The sequence below is a fragment of the Ahaetulla prasina genome, chromosome 1 (genome assembly GCF_028640845.1).
Source record: "Ahaetulla prasina isolate Xishuangbanna chromosome 1, ASM2864084v1, whole genome shotgun sequence".
Lineage (NCBI taxonomy): Eukaryota > Metazoa > Chordata > Lepidosauria > Squamata > Colubridae > Ahaetulla > Ahaetulla prasina.
Window position 1 is genome coordinate 325,341,640 of NC_080539.1, and position 25,706 is coordinate 325,367,345.

At 38.2% G+C, this 25,706-nt stretch overlaps 2 protein-coding genes across 2 annotated transcripts in view; one reads left to right on the top strand and one right to left on the bottom strand.

The window, feature by feature from the left end:
• Positions 1-14,738, top strand: part of LOC131187816 (uncharacterized) — a 227,972-nt gene extending 213,234 nt beyond the window's left edge. Inside the window, exons 4-6 of the transcript XR_009152633.1 lie at positions 7,678-7,897; positions 8,632-8,787; positions 14,022-14,738. The gene's annotated coding sequence lies outside the window, so the exon portion shown is untranslated. The remainder of the gene's footprint in view (positions 1-7,677; positions 7,898-8,631; positions 8,788-14,021) is intronic.
• Positions 1-25,706, bottom strand: part of STON2 (stonin 2) — a 107,439-nt gene that overhangs the window by 8,862 nt on the left and 72,871 nt on the right. Inside the window, exons 5-6 of the mRNA XM_058162466.1 lie at positions 5,989-7,851; positions 75-277 (exon numbers count right to left, since the gene is read on the bottom strand). Of these exons, the coding sequence (XP_058018449.1) occupies positions 75-277; positions 5,989-7,851 (2,066 nt within the window). The remainder of the gene's footprint in view (positions 1-74; positions 278-5,988; positions 7,852-25,706) is intronic.

The following is a 25,706-nucleotide window of genomic DNA, read 5'->3' on the forward strand; positions in this document are numbered from 1 at the left end:
GCCACACCAACTTTGGAAGAAAAACAAAAGTGTGGGTGTGGGTGAATGGGTGGTTATCAGTTATTCAGCCATACCTTATAATTGTAATGTGCTGCATAATTCACCCACTTCCTCACATCAGTCTTGCCTTCCACAGAGATGGACCGAACGGCAGCCTTGGATGCTGAACTTGCTGGCATATCAAAGTCTACATCCACATAGCGGACAAAATGAGAAGGCACTTCCCGGTCTGAGCCAAGTTCCAGGTGGCAAAAGAAGCAATGAGGATGACCTGCAGCTAAAGAAAAATGAAAAAATATGGCAACTGAGAACACCAACATGGAACCTTAAAAGAAAAAGGATGACAAATACCAAAAGAAAGCCACTGAATTATTCAAATGATTATGTTAGAATTCTGAGGTCAGCTTTTTTGACATAAAATATGGAGATATTCAACTTATTTTTTAAAATCAAACTTGATAAGACACACAGGCATTAAATAAAGCTTCACTAGAATATTACTAGTACCACATATTCTAATTCTAGAACCTGTCTAAACAACTACGGCTCCTATAATCCCTACAATTCATTATCACTGGCAAAATTAGTTAACTGAAGGGAGTTGGAAAGCCACACTGCCCACACATTTTAGAATATTGCTACACAACTCTCACAACCTTCTGGCATTCCTTGCAAATGCATAATGAATCCTGGAAAAAATGCTTGAAAAACTGTCAGCTAATGCCGGCCGGCTAAAGACTGGTTGTCTCTTCTTTCATGCAGAATTATCACTTGACAACTGCTATTGTATGTTAAGGCTGATGCATACTATTAACAGTTCTACACGTTAATTTAGAAAAGAATAATCCAATGCATACAAATGTGGTCTTTTAAAATGCTCAATTCCAGTATGAGGAAAGCCCAGTTTCTTTTAAAATATAGGGATTGAGGCATGATTACACAGAGAAATAGGCACAACTCAATGGTTCTTTGCTGATGACCACTGATAATTATTTTGAACCATGTATTTTATTTATGTGAAAAATTCAGAAACAAATACATCATCTATTTTTTTCTAGGTCTGCAAGGCAAATCTTTGGTATACACGGTTATGACTTATTGCATGTAATTGTTCATAAGAAGATATTGAAGTATTTTTTAATGAAAAGCTTATGTCAAAAAGAGGAAATAAATGTACTTAACTTTTCCCACTTTTTCCCCACTTTTTTTTTACTAAATGCGTTTTTCAGTTGCTTTTCTTGCTGTGAAGCTGCAGATGCATATCTATTTTTTCTCCCATTCAGAATAGTTTATTCATGTAATTTTATAAACATATAATTAGGCTTAAAGAATATCAATTCTAAAGCAAAATTTTGATACATTGGCTTAAACAACAATGAATACAGTAGTATGGACAATGATTGGGCAACTTTTTGTGTCAAATACCTGAATCTCAGTGTGCCCTCTTGCAATGTCTCAAACTAGTAACTTTCTGCTTAAATATGTGAATTCTCTATTGTGCAATCATGATCTGAGCCCCAATTTGTCTGAGATAAAGGAATAATACGATGTTATTCCTCTGTGAAGGGTTTTTAGCTTTTCCCTGATTGCTGTTACACACTGTAGAGACAAAAATAATAGATGCCATACAACAAGCTCATTTTTTTAGTATTCTCATAAAAAAAAAGCTATAAAGCATGATTTATAAATATATTATGTTGCCTTTCATGTAAAACGGGGGTCCCCAACCCCTGGACTGTGGCCCACTACCAGGCTGTGACCTATTTTTAATTGGGCCGCGTGAGTGGCTGGCTGGAGCACATGCCCTGCACAGCTCAACTTGCATTGTGTGTGTATGTGTGTGTGTGTGGGGGGTATGTAGATGTTTGCTCTAACTATGGGAAGACAGTAGTGTGGTCCTTTTGTAATATGACACAAACGTTCTGTGTCAGCAATCAGTTCAGATTCCTAGCATGAACCGGCAATCTATTCAGCAGCAGCTTTCTGGATAGAAAGAGACATATGAGAGTGTCAAAAGGGAAGAGAGAGTAAAGGACAAAGGGGCTGATAGAATGAGAAAATGACGAATCCTAGTTGTTTTTTTACTTTTTACCTGCTCACAACTTGCTTCGCCAACAGATAAGTGATATGCAGTGTCAGATTATTCTGAATGCCATTCAACAACAATAAGATTGCTAATTTCTTTAGAAGCAGAATCAGGATATTTTTTTGATAGTTTAAAAGACATTGCCACAGTCTCACTCTCATCTAGAGGAGGAGCGAAGAATGTTTGAGAAGCAGAGATCATTCAGTCTTCTAGAGGACACTAGCAATATGGAATCAAACTTGCTCACTCTGTTTGGGGAAGTTACCTAATTTAAGAGTATCTTTTTCTGTCTTTCTCTGTGACCGGGACTGAAAACTGCACCAAAAACCATGGTTTGTTTATCTATGAATTACTGAATAGGCTACGATTGTCTTGAACCTCAAAGCACACTGCATCATAAATCAGAGTTACAAGCCATTCTGGTTAAGTTCAAGAAATACACAAAGCCTCAAACCAAAGATAGTGAAAGTCAGTGTGACACAAAAACAAAGCCTGTTTGCTGGTTGTGTGCATATGCATCAGGGGTGAAATACTACAGGTTGGCACCAGTTTGGGCGAACTGATAAAAGTGATAAAAGCTATCGGTTCAGGCGAACGGGCAGTAAAAAAAAAGCTACCGGTTCATTTGAACCGGTATTTCCAATGATCAGCTGTGCTGATCCTGCTTTCTAGCAAATCTAAATCGCGTGGCACAGCTGTTCCCCCCCCCTCACTGTTCTACTTACCTTGTTAAGTGTCCTTTTTCCATGTGAAGCACACATTTGGCATGTTCTGCGCATGCGTGCACAGCATGCATTTGGCACGCATTGTGCATGTGCACACACACAGTGCTTTTGGCGCGCACTGCGCATGCATGCATGCAGTGTTTTTGTTGTGCACTGCATGTGAGCAGCACACATTTGACGCACACCACACATGGGCTTGCAGCGGAGGATTTCACCACTGACGAGCATGTGTATAATCTATACAATATTTTGCATAGGATTTATTTTAAAACTTCAGCAATTTTCATACAGTACACATTGAGAAAGGGATGTTTGGTTAAATTTTGGTTTTCTACAGTGCACAGTCCCAAAGATGTACTTTAAGTCTATTCTTATTAAATATGGGCTGGCCTGTTTTCAGGTTAGGGAGAAAAATATTCCATGAATCAATATTTTCTCAACATTCTTTATTCTGCCTGATGCTGTCTAACTAAAAACATCATTTTGTACTGAAATAATGAATCATACGCAGTTTGGGACAGAGATTTCTCACAGCCTATAAACAAGGCCCATTATTTATCAACCAGCATCAACAAGTTGTTTATGGAGAAGCACACATCAGAAGTCATCAAGCTGCTGTTGGAACAATACTGCAAAAAGCAATGCTTTTCGGGGGAATTCAGCTTATCTGTTTTGATCTTACAGCTTTAAACTGGCCCAACGTAACTTTTTTTTTTAAAGTTCAGAGTTATGACATCATAACAGCTGTTTCTCAAACACAACAAAAGACAGCTGCGTCCTAGCCTTGTATCCAGAATGGACAACAGTTATTTCCATGCATCAGAAAAGCAGTTTACCAAGGCCCAAGTGAGAAGTAAGATTTAGTTATGTCAAATGAACATCCATCGATTACAATGGCCCAATCATTTATATGCAACAGTTCTACAGTATTCATGCAAAGGATTATATTGTGACAATTTCATTGGTTCATTGGTTTTATTTGTTTAGAATCATATGGGGATCCAGTCTGTAAGTTGGTGGACTTATCCAGCCTCTGGACAGAGATAATTAATATTATAAATATGTAAGCAAGTAATTAAGAAAATACTTTTAGTATTCATTTTTTATTTTTGTTAAGACTTTTGATTATCTAAAAAGTACAAGGATAAGTGATTGGACTTCAAAAGATTTCTGGAATCAGGAGAGATCTCTACGTAGAATAAAGGTAAAGGTTCCCCTTACACATATATGCTAGTCGTTCCCAACTCTACGGAGCGGTGCTCATCTCCGTTTCAAAGTTGAAAAGCCAGCAATGTCCAAAGACGTCTTTATGGCCAGCATGACTAAACACCAAAGGCACACGGAATGCTGTTATCTTCCCATCAAAGGTGGTCCCTATTTTTCTACTTGCATTTTTTACGTGCTTTTGAATTGTTAGCTTGGCAGAAGCTGAAACAAGTAAGAAGAGCTCATCCTGTTACGCGGCACTAGGGATTTGAACCGCTGAATTGCCAATTTTTCGATCAACAAGCTCAGCATCTTAGCCACTGAGCCACTGCATCCCTTTTTAGAATAGAGGAGTCTCCATGTAGAATAAAGGAGCTCAAATTCTATGACCAACCCTTTTCAGTTTCTGAGATCTTAACTAGATGCATTTCTAAAACTTTCAGTTCCATGAAATACTTTTTAGCACTTCTAGTACTGTTTTGACAACTTCCTCAAAATATATCAATTCGATAACATGATTTTGTCTTCCCTTTTTATATCACTCCTCTATTACTTGATACCTCTGCTGCTATTCATTTGATTATCCCTGACTTTATTTCATGTGTGTTTCTTGTCTAACACAAACAGGAATGCTTTCCAGTATGAGAAATATCATTCTGTTAATGGTTTTTAATCTGTTAATTAGAGCTAACTGTGATTCAGTGTCAACAATAGGCTAGAACTACTGTGCTGTAATGATATTTTAATGTATTTATTTATTAAACTTCTATGCCACTTATGTCCCCTACAAGTTGACTCTGGGCGGCTTATAAACTTACGATATAATTTATTTAATAAATTTCCTGTTCACTGTCCAATTTTACAGAAGATGGTCATGGGCCTTCAGTTGAAAAACATACTAAACCCTCAATTGCCTGGGACAAAGAGTCTTATCTTTTCGTACGTTACAGCAACAAAGCTGATGGAACAGAAAAGAACTTATTCGGCTCTCAATACAGCGTTGCTTGTAACATGCCAGGAGATCAGGCATGTCCAGACAAGATGGTGCTGTACTGTAGTCAGGCAGTTATCAACATTCTCTGAAATTCTTGTAATGAAGCCAAATTGCTGAGGAAAGATGTGGTAAAAGTTGGTCCCAACATTAGAGAAGAGTTAAAACTAATAAAAAAAATACGTTAGTAATAAAAATTCTAGGAGTTCCGTTCCTCAGTTCCAGCTGAGAACAGAGTATATTAGGTGGAATTTTAGGTGGAAAATAATTGATTTCCTAAAGATTCAGAACAAAAGAACAGCTCTGAAATCTCACACATGCTGAGAGCTACTTTACATGTGTGAAAGGCCGGCTGGTGCCTTTCACTGAAATCTCAATTCAGAAAATACTGGTTTTTCTGGCAGATTATCAATTACATCTTCAGAAGGCTCAATGTCTTCTTCTTTTTGTACCATTAATAAGTCTTGTGAGATTTGCCACAAGAAATAAAATTCTGAAAGAGGCCTGCTTAGTGGTTGGAACTGAATAAGAGAAAAGCTTCATATTAGACTTTTCCTTGATTTTTACAACAAAATAAAAATAGTTAGCAAGCTGAAAAATATTGCATTAATACGTTACCAGGTCTCTCATTATCTTTCTCCTGATATTATCCTTGTGGAAGTTGAAAACTATTTGGCTGTTGGGCAAGGAGTCTACTACATGATAGATGCTTGACAATGTAGCCACTTTAAGAGTTGCAGTGAGGGGCTACAAACACCTCTATCCACTCCAAAGCATTTTTTTTAAAAAGAAAGCTGAGGTACTACACAGAAGATAAAATTGTTGTTGTTGTTATTGTTACTGCTACATAGTCATACTTTCAGAAAATGAAACAACTTCATTTCACACAAGAACTGATTTGAATTTCTGAACAAGATACCAAGAAAATATACTAATGTGTCTTTCTTACAAGCTAATCTAATTCATGCAGCAGTACCCACCAGAATTTTTATCAGGTAGGCGATTTATCCTCCACACAATGGAATTGAAAGCATGCTCGTATTTGGCAGTTCCTAGTGTTACCCTCATTGCTGGCTCAGAGCCAGACACGCTGGTGGATCCAAAGCTAGCAGTTTTGTTCACCTTTGCTTTCAAGGACTTCTCCCCAAGGACACTGTCTCTCCGGAAGTTTTTCACCCACTTATGCGGCACAGGATAACGAATCATCACATTTTCACAGGGGACTTGACTTAAAGGATCTCTGTTGGATGAGAACCCTGGTGACATCATCAGCCAACTCTGAAGCTCCACTTCAGCACCATTGACACTAGCCGTAACTCTTAAAGTAAAAGGCATGGTCTTCTCAGAAAAGACACTCCTAAAACGCATCAGTTCGAATCGGCAAGCATCCAAAGGGTTAAACATAATGACACGGGCACTGGCAAATGCCTCTTCATCCACACATGAATGGAAATGGCAATCATTCAGTTGAATCCACTTAGTAGTGGTGGTGGGCATGATGTCCTGCCGCAAAACAATTTCATTCCCTTTAATAAGAATGTCGTTGAGGCCCAGCCTACACTCTGCCAGTCCAGAAAGAAAGCTGAGCACGTGTACTCGTGTCAATACATTATACTGCAAGATCCTGTTGTCTCCTTTGGCCAAAATTCCATAGAATTCATCTTTTATGTCAACAGTGATTTCTTCCTCTTGGTAATTAAGTCCTACTGTACTTAAATCTGTTGAGGAAGCAGGCAAATCCATCAACGAATCCTGAACAGCCCTGATAAAGCTAAGGAAATCATTATAATTGGTGGTGCCTAGCTTAATAACCTGTTCCTTTTCTGCTATGTGAGAAACAGCTGGCTTTGGTTGGTATTTCTTCTTTTCTTTGTAAGTAACATGATCTATTCTCACACTGTGTATCCTTCCATTTTCATCATAATTTTGAAGCTTGGGCTCTGAAACTTCATGATTTATTTCAAGCTTAAATTCCTTAAAAGGCTTCTCTAGTCCCTTTTCATAGAAGAGTTGTAAATATCTTCTGTCTTTCAGTTTGACATATATTGGACCCCAGTGCCTAGAAGACATTATATTCTTCTTTTCTGGTATCCTCAGCATCATTGGCCAGCCATCTTTTTGCTGAGGTGGCCCCAAAGTGGACAGGGTATTATAGACCTCAGTGGAGATTGTAGGGTCATCATCTGGCAGACTGAGGCTGTTCAGTTGATCTGGATCACCAATATGTAGCTGCTTGAGTTGCTCAATAGCATCTCTATGTCTGATTTGTGTACTTGGCTCATTGAAGCTAATGGAATCAGGTTGCTGATGAAGGATAAGAAGAGAATCTCTCTGCTTTTTACTAGTGTTTCCAGAGAGAGAGTTCCTTTGGGTACGTCTATCCCTTTCCTCAAAGAAAGAACTGAATGGATTGATAGGAGAAGGTTGAACATCGTTTAGTGATACATCAAGGAAAGGATTAGTAGCACTCCAGGGCGGTGTTCCGCCAACTGATGGCACCAAGGTGATGGAAGAAAGGTCGAGCTTCTGAACTTTAGAAAAATCACTCAAGGTGCTCTTGGGACGTTCCCTTTTTTTAAAGGATAAAGGGGTACTGGTGTTCACATCTATGACCTGTGTGGTTGCTGTTGTTGCTCCTCCTGATAACGATGAAGATTCTTGTTTCACAGGAAATGTAGTTATTGGAGAAGTGGAACTAACTTCATTGTCATCAAAAGTCACCCAGCTGGGGAAACGGGCTGTGGTTGCACTTTCACCATGGCCATTAATGGGTGTATTGTTCAGCTGCCAGCTGGTGGCCTCCATACCTAGCTCGTCATCTTCAAGAAGAGATGAAGAATTGTCTGACAGAAGGGAAAAAAAGAATATAATTACTGCACAATGACTGAGGTATTTTTATTATACACATATTGATTACATAGTAATGCAGGAATGAAGACATTCCAGTAGGCTCATAAGGTTTTCTGTGGGAGGAACAAGTTATATTAATGGTCCCTTTTATCTCATTTATATAGAAGCCATTAATAAAATCTTAACAGAAATAAAACTACCCTTCTCAAAATCAGCTTTCTTATATTGTTTAAATATCTTCAAGTAAATTAGTAGAATCTATAAATATCTATTAAACAACTAGCAGATATTATATATCTTTTACAGAAAATAAGAGCAGAGAGTTTTAAGGATGACCATTGTATAAGGTCTTTTCTCCTTGTGAGATTCTCCCAGCTCTTATGTATGTTTAAAATAGATCAGATATTTTATTAAAGATAACATTTCATGTTGTCACATCTGTATGAGTGCATATTTATTGCAATGTCAAAAACCAGTTTTAGGATGGAAATATACATGGCTAGTAGAAAAACAGACACCCGTGTCTCTTATAAAGACCATGTAAGAGCTAGCATATCTAAGCCACAGGACATTAAAGGATAAAGTGAGTTCCAGTCACAAAAACGTAGACTTTTAATAAGCTTTTTTTAGTCAGAAAAGATGCTACTAGAATCCTGTGACAGAGAAGTGGTGTAGTTTTTTTTCTTCACTTTGACAGCCTGAAGCGCAAAATTTTCTGCTTGCAGTGAGAAACAGCCTCTTACATATTACTGTTCTTTTGCACTTACATCTAGCCCTTCTCTAAGAGCTGAAGGCTACCTCCAGGAACAGAAGATTGATTGCTGAGGAACAATAGCAGAAAACTATTCTGTTCTATTTGTGGGTTTCCTATAGAAGAGGAATATGGGAAACAGGATGGTGTATTAAATAGATCCTCTGCCTTGCTGCAGGTAAGATTTTTTTTATATTCCTAGACAAATTCTACTTTTCCATCTGCTTCTGTTAGAGACAGATGCACATATATAAAGGTATTCTATATTCTAAATTAGACTAAATACACAGGTTGTACTCTCTCAAAAATAACATTCAAAGTACCATGAAGGCGAACAATTTTTATCCTTATCTCAGTAGTTCATGAAAGATTTTAACACTGGATTCCCCAGATGAAATGATATTAAGTTCTTATTTACTGTAAAAACCTCAGTTTAAGAACTGGATTATTGATCAACAGTATAGCTATAATATAGAATATCATTCTCTGAAGGGTGGTCAGACAATAATTCTAAATAAAATAAGCAGCAAATAAACAAAGAATAACTACCTAGTAGCTGCATAAGAATTTTGAACCATGTGGTCAATCCTCATTAGAACTTCAGAACCATGACTTTTATTAAATAAAAATGATTTAATAGAGCGACCAGAAGATGGTGCCATAAAAATAAACTGTATCCCAAAAATATTGGTTTTCAGATTAAAATAGTTTAATATTAATATTAATTGTTAATATTACTTAACCTTTAATATTAAAGTTCAGTATATTTATTGCATGAAACTTTTTTTTGCCAGAAAAAAGAATCATTATATGGTCCAATATTGCCACATATAACAACCAGCCCATTACAAAGCCTTCCATGTTATATATGCTATCAAAATATGGCAGTATGTCTGCCATAGGCATGTAGGCATGTCTCTATTTCTATGTCTATCTCTTTAAAGGCCTCTATATGATAATTCCCTAGAGGTGTTGCATAGGAATGTGTACAAGCATATAAAAGAATGTTAAGTAGAGTTTTTATATAATGGCTCTATCTTCAAGTTCTTTGCAAGTAGAAGTTTTTCAGACCAGCACAAGGCTCCAATTTTTCCTATTGTCCCATCATTTTGTGTGAACATTAATAGGGACTCTTGGATTTCTAGAAATCTGTGCATTTTAGTTACATGTGTACATGTATACATTTAGTTACATGTCTACCCATTTCCTTGTATGTTATGATTGGAAAACCTCAACCTGTCTGTTTTTGCTTTAGAGTGTTATCAGCTATTTAAATCCACATAAAAGAAATACAGCCACTCCTTGTTTAGTAACTACCTCATTTAGTGACCACTCACATGTATGGCAGCAATAAACAGTAATTTAAAAACAACAATTTTCTGACCAATGTGCACATTCGCCACCAAATTTCTTGCTTCTGACAACAAAAGCCTTTAGTGTGAAACTTATTAAAGTTTGGTAAGTTTCAGGCAGCTGTGCAACCAGCAGGAGGCTTCTAGTCAAGCAATTAAGGTCACAGAGTTGAGTTTGCTCTGCCCAGAAAAGCAGTTCAGGAAGAGATCACTTCTTTAAGCAATCTCTGCCCTGCAAAGGGATAAAAGAAAAAGGGAGAATAAAATGAGTGAGGCACATTATCTGAATGCGAGAACAGTAACCAGTGATATTTGCAATGTCTTTCTCAGTCACATGATCACCTCATGACCATTTTGCTTAGTGACCAAAGTATTGGAATGGAATGTAGTCACTAAATGAGGAGACAGTGTATAAACATCTGACTACAGCTTATCCATAAGACTAAGTACTGTATTTTTTGGAGTATAAGATGCACCTTTTTCCCCCAAAAAAGAGGGTGAAAATCTGGGTGCATCTTATACTCCGAATATAGCTCCGCCCAGCTTCTCAGAGGTTTCAGAGGCTGAAAAAAACATCAGAAACAATGTTTCAGAAAAGAAGCCCCCAACCAGAGCTTCAGAGGCTTTTTTTCTAAAGCTCTGTTTTGGAGGCTTTCAGAGGCAGAAATAAAAGTTTTTTCTGAAACAGAATTTCAGAAGTTTCAGAGGCAGAAAAAAAACAAGCAAAAAAACAACAACAAGGTACAACCAAGGAACTGTTGCTAAAATTCACCTCTGGGAACTTCCGGGAGGCCAATCTACCTGCCTATCAGCTTTTTCTTATTTTCCTCCCCAAAAACTTAAGGTGCGTCTTATACTCTGGTGTGTCTTATACTCCAAAAAATATAGTAGATCAGGAGTGTCAAACTAAACTGGTGGCCTGCCGGCCAGATGCATCAGATGCTCTGCAAATGGGAAAACATCACAAAATGTCATGTGACCGCAATGTGACGCAGCAAGTTTGACTCCCGTGAAGTAGATAGTTTGGAAAAATTATTTTTTTATCTTCTTTTGCTATTTTCATTAATCTGCTCAATCAGAAACAAAATTAATTTTCAGTTTCCTGAAATTATCTACTGCACTCAAAGAACTGAAGCTATGATGGGCCTCATCACAATTTCTTTTTGAATTAAGAGTTCTCACTGGTTTAGAATACACTCAGCTTTCACCACTATTTGCTGTGGGAAAGGGAGCAATCTTGCTCAAGCTATGTTTCAGGTAATTCTTCTCACTGAGGAACCTCTGGCCAATTATCAAAGAAATCAGGATTTGAAAAACACATGTATTGTAGGTTGTATTAGAAAGCACGTTTTGGTTGACATATAATGCTACATAATGTTCAGTAGCATTCTCAACATTTCTGAAACTGCAATTTTTCAAATGCTTATGAACTGATAACTCATTTTACACTGTTCAAAAGATTTTTCATGGAGAAAACCTATCTATGTGGTTGTTAAAGAGTCAACACCAACTCTAAATTAAAAAGTTCACATTTGATCTTATATTATCTTTAATCTTCTATCTAGATAATAAGAAGTAAGCATTACTAAGAGTCAGTTCGGTATAGTGGTTAAGGCATCAGGCTAGAATCAGGGAGACTGAGAGTTCTAGTTTTGCCTTAGGAGTGAAGCCATCTGGATGACCTGAGGCCAGTCACTCTGCCTCAGCCTTAGGCAATGGCAAATCAATCTAAAGTATTGACAAGAAAAGTACAGGGACTTTTCCAAGTCAGTTGCCACTGACTCGAAGGTACACATGCACACACATACACAGCACTTTTAAATGCAAACCTGCCTGAATGTTGTATATAAGGTTGTGCTGTTAGGCTCTTCAATGATTAAGCAGAATGATTTGTAGCTCTGTTTTTAAAAATAAAATTGAATCTAACATAAATGGAACAGGTTATGAAGATAACCTAGTGCCAGATATCTATGGAGATTCTCAGTCAACCTAGAACAACTTAGTGTCAAGTATTCCTGTCTAGAGAAGAAAAGCCTGGAAAATACTGAGAAATGAAATCCATAGTATAAAAATCTTGTTGGCCTGATTTATGAAATCAGAGGATGACATTTAGCAGTTGTTCTTTGCAGGGCCCAGGACCTTCCTTTATACTTCCAATGGAAATGTTTTGCTTATATAATTATACTACTCATCTAGGTAAACAGTTATTATTGTTCTACTAAAGAGAATAGTTGAGATTCTCTATTCAAATGCATGTTTATTGCACCTTTATGTTTTCCGATAAGAGTCTTCATAATTTTTCTATTTTGGATACAATCTAATCCATAATGTAAGGAAATAAGAAATATTTCTTGTAAAGGTATTTCTACTTTTAAAAGATAGATACACCCCAACTACTTATGCACATGAACATGTATAACATCTTCATGCTTATATAGGTGACCTTGAACTAACAGAAAGCAAAATATCCCATTCCTGGGAACAAATGCTTCTCTCAAATGCACAAAAACGTCAGTATAATTGTAATAAGCTTCAGAATATACAACCGAAACAATTTCATGGCTATTGCAAGCTGCGTGAGCAGCAAACTGTTTCAAAAAGGGAGGGGTTGGTGAAGAGCAGAACTGATGATAATTTATAAGATTAGGAAGAAATAGGAAATAAACTTCCTTTTATCCACACTGTGTTGTCTAGAGAATAGATTATTTTAATCAGTGTCTAGAAGACTTCTCCTTTATTATTCACAACATGATATTTTGAAATTGCATGTGTTTGTGTAAGAGACACTTTAGTAGGTTTTAGGCCAGTTCATAGTTGAAGTTGCACTTATACAAATATCTCAGGGATAAGTACTGCTGATATTTTGCTTGGAATATTTTTATTGGCATTATAACTGTGTGGTTGATGTTTGTTTGAACCATCATTTGTAGTATTTTAAATTTTTACCTGGGGATTTTGAAGAAATATAATCTGAAGTTTTGTTAACTGACAACGTTGGTTTTGACTCTTGGATTCTAGTACTATAACAGATATATTTCCTTACAATGTAATTACTTATTTGGCCAAGAATAGGCTAGAGTAGGGATGTCAAACTCGATTTCATCGAGGGGTGCATCAGGGTTGTGTTTGACCTTGGGGGGCCGGGGGTTGGAGTGGCCTGGGTGGACATGGTCGGCTCGACGTCACTCGTCGAGGCTCTGTTTTCGGTTGCGATGGTCTTCTGCAGCTCTCAGACCAGCAAAAACGAAGCTCGAGGGAGTGCGCACAGCCTGCCTGGGCTCTGTTTTCACTGTCAGAGGACTGCAGGAGGCTATCATGGCCTAAAATGGAGCTCAGGAGGGCCTTGCTGTTTCCAGGGTGGCCCCATGGGCTGGATCTAAGTACCCCATGGACCGGATCTGGCCCCCAGGTTTGACACCCCTGGGCTAGAGGAATAAAAAGTAGAGGAGTAGTCTCTCTAAAAACATACTGTGGCTTGAGGAAATTAAGGAGACATTGTCAAAATTTCCCCTTATCAACTCTGAATCAATATTGGAATCCCATTTTATTTAGTTCTGCCCTAAGAATATCAGTACTATTTTTGAAATTATGACTATGAGTAAGACAACAATTCCAAAAGCATCCGAGATCTTAAGAGCTGCAACAATCCAAAGAGAACCCTGCTAAATCAAACTAGACTAAAAGCCATCTATTTTCTATGCTGACAAAGTAGATGCTTCCAGGATACTTCCCCAAAAACTTGAAGGCTCTGAGATTCAACATTTTGGCACCTAAGTTATTGGTATTCAGAAACAAATTGCCTCTGACCCCAGAAATTGGTAACAACCATAATAACAAATAATCCTTAAAAGAATATGCCTACTTCAGAGTTTGAGAAGTTGTGGCCTTTTAAGATGTTGTTGAACACTAAATCTATAGCCATCCTTCAGAGACATTTTCACAAAACTGGGGGGCAAAAAACATTAAGCATGCCTCTTCAAGCTACTCAGCTGTTTTTATGTCTGGGATCCTTAATAATTCATTACTGTTAAGACTAATTCTAGAAAATGTTATTTTCCAGGAATGGAATGACAGGAACAAAAGAAAAGCATACAGAAGATGCTATCCATTTTATTTTATTAAAAGCTCCAAGCGAAAGCAAGTTGAGGCAAGTGGCCTTTTTGTATGATACCTCTTCTTGTTCTAATTCTGATAAATAGCATAGTGCATTCACTTTATACTCTTACCAAGAAAAGCACAAAGAACGAGATTTTTCTTCTCTTTTGACAGTACCAAGGAAGATATATTAACCTATTTCTCTCTGTCATATTTTAGCTGGTGGAGTAATAGACAGAAAGTTTGGATTCATGTAGTAAAAAGAGGGATATTATAGGTCCACCAGGGGCAGAGGAAATACGAGATAATTTAAGAGTACTTCATAACAGAAGACGATGACTTGAGTGATAGTATATCAATCTGATGTAACATCAAAGTAGTATTTTCATCAGTTGCTATATAGTCAATTAATTTCCTGCCCAGTTAAAAGATAGAGTTTTCCATGAAAATTTTTTATCAGCTCCAAAATGAAGAATGAGAAAGGCACAATTCTGATAGTAAAACTTTCCTTTAAGCATTCCTTTGAGTTAGTCTTGACTTCTGCTGATTGCCTGGACAAATAATTTTTGAGAGTGGGGTACCATTGCCTTCGTCCTAGGGCTGAAAGAGAAGGACTGGCCCAAAATCATCCAGCTGGCTTTGTGCCTAAGATGTGATTAGAACTCACACTTTACTGGTTTCAAATTTAATCACTTCACCAAACTAGCTTGTGAGAATAAATAGATGACAAAAGGACAAGAATTTAAATTTGTTATTTTTATTAAAAGCTCCAAGCGAAAGCAAGTTGAGGCAAGTGGCCTTTTGTATGATACCTCTTCTTGTTCTAATTCTGATAAATAGCATAGTGCATTCACTTTATACTCTTACCAAGAAAAGCACAAAGAACTAGATTTTTCTTCTCTTTTGACAGTACCAAGGAAGATATATTAACCTATTTCTCTCTGTCATATTTTAGCTGGTGGAGTAATAGACAGAAAGTTTGGATTCATGTAGTAAAAAGAGGGATATTATAGGTCCACCAGGGGCAGAGGAAATACGAGATAATTTAAGAGTACTTCATAACAGAAGACGATGACTTGAGTGATAGTATATCAATCTGATGTAACATCAAAGTAGTATTTTCATCAGTTGCTATATAGTCAATTAATTTCCTGCCCAGTTAAAAGATAGAGTTTTCCATGAAAATTTTTTATCAGCTCCAAAATGAAGAATGAGAAAGGCACAATTCTGATAGTAAAACTTTCCTTTAAGCATTCCTTTGAGTTAGTCTTGACTTCTGCTGATTGCCTGGACAAATAATTTTTGAGAGTGGGGTACCATTGCCTTCGTCCTAGGGCTGAAAGAGAAGGACTGGCCCAAAATCATCCAGCTGGCTTTGTGCCTAAGATGTGATTAGAACTCACACTTTACTGGTTTCAAATTTAATCACTTCACCAAACTAGCTTGTGAGAATAAACAGATGACAAAAGGACAAGAATTTAAATTTGTTATTTTTATTACAATTATGATTAATGCCTCTTAGCCATATACTTCTATCTGGAATGCTGCAGGACCAGACTATAGAATCATGTTGGCATCTTCAGCTGATAAACATTTTTTTAAAAGGTTGGGCTATGAAATTATAATAATCTTTCTTATAAGGAAGTCAACACACTTAAGTGTCCTCAGTTTGAGGTTTTCTAATCCAAACCTAATTTGACCGTAAGATATAAAAGTAGGAGCCTTGAAATACTTTATAAATAATGTGCTATGCACCTGTATAGCAGACCAAGGTAGCACACAAAGCCATCTGCTCACATTTTTTCCAGTCTGGCTGTTTATTTAAAATATAGCAATTATTCTTCCCTTCAAAAATCAACTTAAGTATTTTTTAAGCAAAGTGGTCTCTTTTTTTGGTAATACATGAGTGAAACAGAAGTTTTAATGAAATTTGTTTTTTAGTTTACTTTGCTAGTCTTATTTATTTTTCTTCTTGGATATTTTAAAATATCCCCTCTACCTCTTACAGACAGACAGACAGACAGACACACACACACACAATTCATGTAATAGAATTAAACTAGATAGATGAGCTTTATTAAATATTGGAGTGTTTTGTTTATAACATACACTGACTGTAATAACAGATTATAAATTCTAAAAACAATAGACCTAATTTTATAACAATTCAGCAATGAGTCATATCATAAATAAGATGATTGGAAACTGCTCTACAATGCGTAGGATAGAGCAGGGTTCCCCAACCTTTCTGGCTTTGCAGAATGGTGGAGAGGAAGAGGGGCTGGTTCTGCATGAACAGCCAGCTTCATTTGTGCGAGTGCGGGCACATGCACCCTCCACTTCACACAAATGGAGTGTGCGTGCACACACTCAGCCACTGCTTACGCTCGCCTGCTGCTTCTGCGGCCCAGTTCTGCAAACAGCTTATAGCTCACTAGTTGGCTGTGGCCCAGGGGTTGGGGACCCCTGGAATAAAAGATCTTCCCAGTAGAATTAACAGATACAAGAGACTGAGGCCAGAGTCTTTTATGTGCAAGCATATAAAATATACATCTGGTTTACACAATGTAGACCAGGAGTCTCCAAGCTTGACAACTTTAAGACTTGTGGACTTCAACTCCCAGAGTTCCTCAGCCAGCTTGATATAGACAGTGGCTAGGTTCACGCATCATGTTAATCTATGCTTGCTTTATTGTAGTTGAATAAAGCATAAACTGTGGCTTACAATCAAGTAGATTAGAAAATATGCTAAGCCTAAAAGAACAATTTTGGTGGTTTGGCATAACATATGAATGGACACCTTGGACACAAGAGCATTACTACACTATTTGTCTATGTTTCTCTCTCACACAGTTACCTAAAATGCTCAGCTGTAACTTATTTTTTGCATGAAAACACTATTTTTCTCCAAGGTAGTTCTGTAGTTTTTTAAAGACTGTCATTTTCTTCCCCTCAGTACTCAAAATGACAGCATGTTCTTTTAGTCTGGAAAGTGCCCACCCTGCCCCCAATTCTTCAGTAGGAAGAAGAAATTGCAGATGGTGAGAAAAACTACCTGCACAAGATCTTTTGAGTTAATAAACAGTTATGCTTTTCTCAGTCATGGTTAACCATAATCTTGTGGTAGAGGCAGACAAAGCAACTATATTTAATCTGTAGACAGCAAGCTAGGGTCATTCAAGTAATTAAAACTGAACCAAAAATAAACCGCCCTGGCAACCTGAAAGTAAATCTGGCAGAAAATAAGGTCTCTATTTTTCTTCACCTGTTCTGACCAGAACAACAGCCTGATGGCACTCCAATTGAGGGATCATGAAGCAACTCATGCTACTTCAGCGCAGTCCATATTCCCCTTCTTTGGAAACGGGTGACCCTGGGGATTCCACAAACACAGCAATCTTTTTGTAGTTACTGAAATCTTTTTCAGGCCAGACATCAAGACTCCAAACAAAAGCCAAAAAAAAAAAAGTGGGTGCAGTTCCCTTAACAAGAACACTATTCATACAGTGACCTTCATCTCTGGAGTAAAGAGGACCTTCTTTCTTTTTTCTTTGAGATCACTCAGTGACAGATACTCCTGTCAAAGAGATAAACAACCCTTCATCATAAAGCTTCGAATGCGGACACAACTGCGAACAATTGCAGGAAATTAACAAAAACCAATATTGCTTTATCATCTTTCTGATGTCCTTTCTTTCCTATTTGTTCCCTTTGCATGTGTGCAGAGATGGACAAAATTCATGGGTTACCAGGGGTCACATCACAGAAATCCAGGAAACAGAATTAGCAAGAGGCCAGGCTACCGTTTCCTCTCTACAAGTTTTCGTGCTCATTGCCTGCTGTTGCTTTGCACAGAGAGAAGGAACTGAAGTCCAGATTAAGCACTGAGTAAGACTAGTAAGTCTTACTAGTTAGACTAGTTGTCTAACTAGTAAGACAACTACATGGTCAACAATGAGCAATTATGTCAATAATACCTAATAATAATTGTGGGGTCGCATTTTACTTCATATCCTCAAAGTACCTCTCTTGTTTCTTAAGTTATAAAGCTGGGCTAATTCTGAGTTATAATAACAGGGCCATTCATTTGATTTGTTTGGAAGTGAGTGTTTTTCAGTGGTGAAATTCTTTATCTTTACCAGGAAAACTTTTGGTAGCTATTCAAAGTATTGAAATATTACAACTGAATGTTCCAGTCAATCTTTTCCTTAATTCTTTCAGGCACAATTCACGCATACAAATCTACAGCACAGACAATTCCACGTAACAGTTCATATGAACTAACTCCAAATAGTTCTGGACATTTAAATATCTAATTCTTTGTCCTGCTCTAGAATATTTGTAAGATTGTGACTGCAACCACTGACTCATAATGGGCTCCTTTCCCCAGGTAGTATGTCCCGTGGTACTACATTCATGCTGTTAGGATTTGGGAGCACACACACTTATTTGTTTATTTGTAAGACCACCTTATTATCCACGTGATTCAAGATAGCATACAAAGACAATAAAACACATAGTATCTTAATAAGCCTTTAAAAAAGCCTTATATGACAGGACATATAGAACCATCATGATCAAGAGTTAGATGATGTATTGGACTATTAGAGGTTTCAGCTGCCTGAAATGATGGCTTGCATCATACATTTCTCTATGAAAACAACCATTATGTCTTCTCATGAGTTATCTTTGCACATCAGTCTGTATTATGATTTAATTTTAATCACTTATTTGTTATGACTGCACAACACCTCATTAGCTTTGTCATCTGGGAAAAAGTTATGGCTACTTTAAAGAATTGCAGACAAAGATGATACCAATAATTAAGAAAGATAAGAATCTTGAGGAATGGCAGAAGGGAATTAACAAATTTATATGGGAAGGTAAAAAAGCTAGGGTTAAAATGAAAATAATTCAAATTCTCGGGAAAGGGGAGGTTTAAAAATGCCCAATTTTAAATTATACTATGAAGCAGCTGCTCTCTCTGCAATAAGTGATTGGTTTAATTTAACAGAGGAAAGAATTTTGAATATAGAAGGTTATGATTTGCTATATGGATGGCATGCATATTTAATTTATGACAAAAAAGTGGATAAGGCCTTTAAAAATCATGTGCTAAGAACTGCCCTTCATGTGTTTGGAAAAATACTCTTATAAACTAAATTATAAGGTTCCTATATGGGCAAGTCCTAGACATACAATAGAGAATATAAATATAGAACAGAATCAGGAAATGATTACATATAAAGATCTTTTGTATACTGAAAGAGGTAATTTGCAATTAAAATCTCTGCAAGTATTAAAAGAGGAAGGGAAAAATTATACTTGGTTTCAATATGAGCAACTACGTGCTAGATGGAAGGAAGATCAGAAAATTGGTATAGAGCAGAACGAGGGAAATTTGGTAAAGCAAATTAGAAATCAGTCTCAGGAGCATATAAAGAGATTGTATAATGTGTTACTTGAAATAGATTCTGAAAGGGACTTGGTAAAGGACTGTATGATAAAGTGGGCACAAAATTTTCAGGAGCCAATATTATTGGAAACTTGGGAAAAAATTTGGGTTAGAAATGTTAAATTCATGAGCACAGAATCTGAGGAAAATTTTTATAAAATGTTTTATAGATGGCATCTAGATCCTAAAAATTATCGTGTATGTATCCAGATATGCAAGCAAAATGTTGGAGATGTAATTGTGATGGCTACATATTTTCACATTTGGTGGACTTGTAAGGACATAAAGGCCTTTTGGATAAAAATTTGGTGGATTTTACAAAATGTTTTGAAAAAGAAGATAAAGTTCCTGCATAATTTTTTTGTTGGGTATTATTATGGATTGTACAGTAATTGAGACTAAATTGATTTTAAACCTAATAACAGCAGCAAGATTACTAATAGGACAATACTGGAAGAAAAAAGAAGTACCGTATATACTCGAGTATAAGCCGAGTTTTTCAGCACGTTTTTTGTGCTGAAAAACGTCCCCTCGGCTTATACTCGAGTATATACGGCTTATACTCGAGTTTTTTTTTTTTAAGCCCCTCGGCTTATACTCGAGTATATACGGCTTATACTCGAGTTTTTTCTTTCTTTTTCACATTTTACCGGACGGTATGGGAAGCCCTGCCGGTGCAGTGAGAGGCGGGCGGGGGCCGCCAGCCTTCTCAGCTGAGGGAGGGAGGGTTTCCCCAACCGGTAGGTGCCTCATTTCCCACCCTCGGCTTATACTCGAGTCCCCAGTTTACCCCAGTTTTTGGGGTAAAATTGGGGACCTCGGCTTATACTCGGATCGGCTTATATTCGAGTATATACGGTACCTACAATAGAAGAATGGATATTGAAAGTTGCCAATTTGGCTGAGATGGCGAAGATATCAGCCTTTTTGAAAGACAATACGCAAGAAAGATACTTAAAGGAATGGAAAAAATGGATTGACTATATTCAACATAGATATCAGACTAAGAGTTATCAGACTGTTTTTGAATGATTATGATGTATTATTCTTGATTGTTTTTGGGGGAAGTTAGGAATTGATGATTGTAGGGGTATAATTAAGTTGGGATGAAATTTTTTTAGCATATGTTTGTTTTATTTTTAACTATACCTTGTGCCCATTCCGGGAAGTCGGGGGGGGGGGGTTGTGAAGGGAGGGGAGAGGAGGGGGGGAAAGGGAAGAAAAAATTTTGTAAAACTTTTTGAATAATAATAAAAAAAAAAGAATTGCAGACAGATGCCCAAATGCTATGAAGTACTGTTTGGGAAACTGAATCTACTAATTTTTAAGAATATGCATTCTGTCAAGACTGATTCTCACTTTCACCTACATTTTTCCTTCCCTCACAACTTGGCAATAACAGGAAGGGGGTGGATGGAATGCAAGGGTGGGAGAATGGTATTCAAGCACTCTCCGCATGGTGAGACACTGCTGGCATCTCAAGGACACACTGAGCAGATGTCCCGGCATGGCTGGCTGTTTCCCATAACAAAATGCACAGGAGTGATTGGTGGACATTTTGGACTGTGAGTGGCCTATAGCGAAAAGGGGGAATTACTAGACTTGTTTTTGCATGGGAAACCCAGAGCTGGTTTTGCTTCTTCTGTGCCAATTTGGTTTATTCAATAAAGTTTTATACTCTTGGTAAAATAATGTCCCAGGAGTTCCTTTTTTTGAACAGTTGACACATTCTTCTACAGAAGTTCAGTGAAATGACAGAAGATTAAACTTTAAAAAGACCACAACAACAGAAGTTTTTTAAAGAATATATTACCATATGTGGTGGACATGTACAGAAGCAAAAAACGATTGGTTCAGAATACAGACAGGGTTAAAGGAAATGCTACAAAAATCTATAGAATTAAAGCCAGAGATTTTCTTATTGGGTATTTTGCCAGAGAAATATAATAAAGAAGATATGTATTTAATTATACACGTAATAACAGCAGCAAGAATTGTATTTGCACAAAACTGGAAGATAGCGAGAATCCCGTCAGAAGGTGAAGTAATAAAAAAGATTTTAGACTGTGCGGAAATGGATAGATTAACTTTAAGAATAAAAGATAAAGAGGAATCAGTGTATTTCAAGACATGGGAAAGATTCTATGTATGGTTAGAAAAGAGATATGAATAAAAGACTATAGATAGATAAACAATGTTAATAACAGAAAATTAAATGAGGGAAACGACAAATAAAAAATAGAAATCCAGATATTGCCAGAGTAAATGGAAAAGGGGGATGGGGGGGGGGAAGCAAAGAAGATTATAAATATAAAATAATTTCCCTACTTCATTAGGGAGGCTATTAGTAGCCAGACTTCTGGAACTTTACAACAGTCCAGGAGGACCTACTCTGAGGTCTCTGACTATATCAGCAGCTGTGGGGATTTGGAACAGGAGAATGTTGCTCTCTGTCACATCCCTGGGTCCCCCGCCCCTTCTAGGGAGAGTGTGCCATCTCTTGCAAAGGAGGCGGACCAGTGAGAGTTGGACCTTTCGGATGATAAAGGCCTCACAACCAAGAAACCGGCCTTTACAGGATTGTTCCTACACAGTGTATTTAAGTCCTTGTTATTCAAGGCAACTAACGTGGCCCGCTTGGGGTCTCAAGCTGAAGGGTCTGAGACTGGCAAAGAACAGGAGGCTGAGGACCCACTGTTTTCAGAACCAGGAAGGTCGGCAGACACAGTTCCGGCTACACGTCTATTCAACAACGTGGTTAAGAGATAGTGGTCAGCCCCTGGCTCTGCCCCGATTCTGTCTGCTTCAGACAGGCACCTTTTTAATGTGGCAACTGACTTGGCTGCAGTGCTACAGACGCCTGAGGTGGACACACCAGTAGCAGCATTAGTTTCATCTTCTAATCTTCCTGGGGAGCCAGAAGAAGGTTTGCGACCGGAGGACAAACATGCAGAGCAGGCTTTGCAAAGAGCCTACCAGGACAAATGCTTGGGCAATTCGTTCAGCAACTACTGCCTCATTTTTCAACAGGGCCATGCTTCTTTGGCTTTGCCAGCTGCAGGATAAAGTACCAGCATCACACATCCGCATGCAACAAGACATCAATAAGATAGTGGTGGCAGTTCAATTTTCTGCCGATGCAACACTGAGTTCAGCCAAATTTGCAGCTAAGGCCATGGCATCATCAGTAGCGGTCAGACGCCTCCTGTGATTGAGGCAATGGCAAGCAGATGCTCACCAAAAATGGCAGCTGGCATCAGCCCCTTTTACCAGGGGAAAATTGTTTGGGGAGGCGCTGGATCCTTTCATGATAGAGATTTGTGATAAGCATAAGATCTTGTCTCCTGCCCACTGCGGAGGTGATTATCATTTTCCCCCGTTCTACAGACGGCAACCGTCTCGGGGGTTGGAGATAGGGACCACTCTGGTCCATTCACAGGGATCCTTTGGCCAATGACAGAGGTTCCAGCAGGAGAGGACTAGCAGAGGTAGATCCTTCCCTACTAGGCGGCTCTTTTGAGGGGGAGGAAGTCGCGCTTACCAGCGCCGCAAATAACTATATTTCTGTCCCTCCCATCAGTGGCCGTTTAGCCATCTTTGCCACTCGATGGGAGGATATTACATCAGACACTTGAGTACAGGCAACTGTATGATCTGGTCTCCCTTTAGAGTTCCTCTCCACCACCACCACCCCGAGATTTTTCATCAGCTGCCTGGTATCACGGGACCCTTCTAAAAGGGCTATTGTGGATGCAGCCATCAAACACCTGCTCGACATTAGAGCAATTCAGCATGTTCCAACTGACCAACAAGGACAGGGGTTCTACTCTACCTTGTTTGTGGTGCCCAAAGCCTCGGGAGGGTGGACACCAATTCTGGATCTAAAACAGCTTAACCGCTGTATAGTCTATAGACGGTTTAAGATGCAGTCACTTCTCTGAATTCTGGCCTCTGTGCAGCCTGGCAACTTTCTCCCTGAGGCCTATTTGCATATCCTCATTTGACCCTTACATCAGCAGTATCTTTGTTTTTATTACTCAGGTAGGCACTACCAATATAGGCCTTTGCTCTTTGGCCTGTCTTCAGCCCCTCGGGTATTCACGATGGTCCTCGCAGCCTTAGCAGCCCATCTTAGGACCAGGAGAATTCAAATTCAATGTTACCTGGATGCCATTTTAATTCAGTCATCCTCAATTATTCACGCCAGGAAGGATCTCCAGGTAACAAGCAGAACTCTCACCCAACATGGCTTCTCTATTAATCTACAGAAAAGCCATCTAACTCCTATGACCTGGATTCTCCATTTGGGAGCTGTTATCGATTCCACTGAAGGCAGGGTGTATTTGTCCCAGAAGCGTCAGGACAGTCTTAGAGATCTAGCCGGACAAATTCAGAGGGAGCGCAGGGTTCCCTTGGCTCTCTTATCCCAGCTCCTAGGCAAAATGCTGTCCACCATTTCCATCATACCTTGGGCAAGCTTACATGCTAGGGATCTTCAATGGTTTCTTTTGCCATTTCAGAAGGCAGGCAGGAGCAGCTCCAATTTCAAGGTTATGATTCCCAACGAGGTCCTGCGGTGTCTCAACTGGTGGCAGTCAGCGGCGATCGCCAAGGGCTACCTATTCCAAAAGCCCCAGTGCCTAGTGGTTACTACCGATGCCAGCCTCTTCGGTTGGGGGGCGCATTGTCAGACCCAAGTAGCACAGGGCTGCTGGACCCAGATAGAACACAGGGGGAGCATCAACTTTATGAATTATGAAATGATAGATTGGGTAAAATAGAAAAGAAACTGAAAAGAAAGTACATAATATTAGAAAATTGGAGTTGCTCGGTTACGAAACAAGGGAAATATTATACAACAAAGAAGAAAGAAAGAAGAGAGGAATACAGGGTAAGATAGAGGAGGTGAAGGAGAGAGAGAGATGGAGGGAATGTGAAGGAGAGGAAGATAGGATAGAGGAGAAGAGTAGGGGAGAAGGTGAAAAAGGAGGGAAAGAGGAGTGGGGGAGAGGAAGGGGAAGGAGGAGGGAGGAGGGAGAGGAGGAGGAAGAAGGTAGGAGAGGCGAGGTGGGAGGGAGGGAGGGAAAAGAGGAGGAGAAGGTTTGTTGTGAAAGGAAGGGAAAGAAAGGGTAGAACAACAACCCCAAATGTAATTAAAATGTCTTATCTTTGTGCTTTCTTCAGAAAAAAATATGTATGATTATTTATGGATAAGAGAATGTACATTTACAATATGTGTATAAGAAATAGTAAAAAAAACTCAAAAAAAAGAAAGAATGAATTTTTTTAAAGAATAGACAGTAGTAAAATGTCTTCTGGGAGGATAAGATCAATTTCGAAAGTACTTTCAGAGTAACAATATGTAATAAATAAAGAGATTTGATATGGTAGGAAATTCAATAACCATGCAGTCGACATCCTCACCCTATTAGCTATCAATTTACCTGCCTAAGAAGGTAAATGCAGAAAGCACGTCTTTAAAACAGATATTTTGGTTAAGGTAAGTTCATTTGGCTGCAAATGGTAACTTAAGCAATCTTATTAACTAAAGTACCATATACCCCTAGAAAAACTTTATCCCAAGAAAGTTCCTTTCCAGGCAATATATGTTAAGAATGTTATTCCATCACATCTAAATCTGACTCTCCAGCTCCCAGTTTGCTTTAGCTTTTTATATTCCCAACAAATAGGCTTAACTAAAAAGCCACAGATAATACAGAAGAAGAAGAAGAATCTTCAACCTGTTGCTATAGCAGCAAAGTAAACAAATCTATGGCAGAGTCTGCTGTTTGTCCTATGAGCCAATCAATTTGAAATCTCTGTCCAACACAAGGTGTCGCTTAATGAAGCACAATTGTGTAGTTACCCCTTTCATGAAAGGCTATGTTTAATTGTTTCCTATAGTGTGTACTTAACGATTTATTAGATTCAAATCCAGAAATGTACTAAATTTACATATTGTCCTGAAACTCCCTAAGCGTCAAAGTATATGAAAAACAGATTTGTTTCATTGTTAACAACAAAGTACAGAAAAGTTCATTTTTGTAGCAGAAAATCCCCTTCCTACGTGTAGATCTCAACAGCTGCAGCTGAAAGAGGACATGAGGTTAACATAGGGTAGCTATGCACCTCGGGTTGTTTTTATTTTCATGCTTCTTTCATGCAGAAGTCTTTATACTTACAAATGAGGTCAAC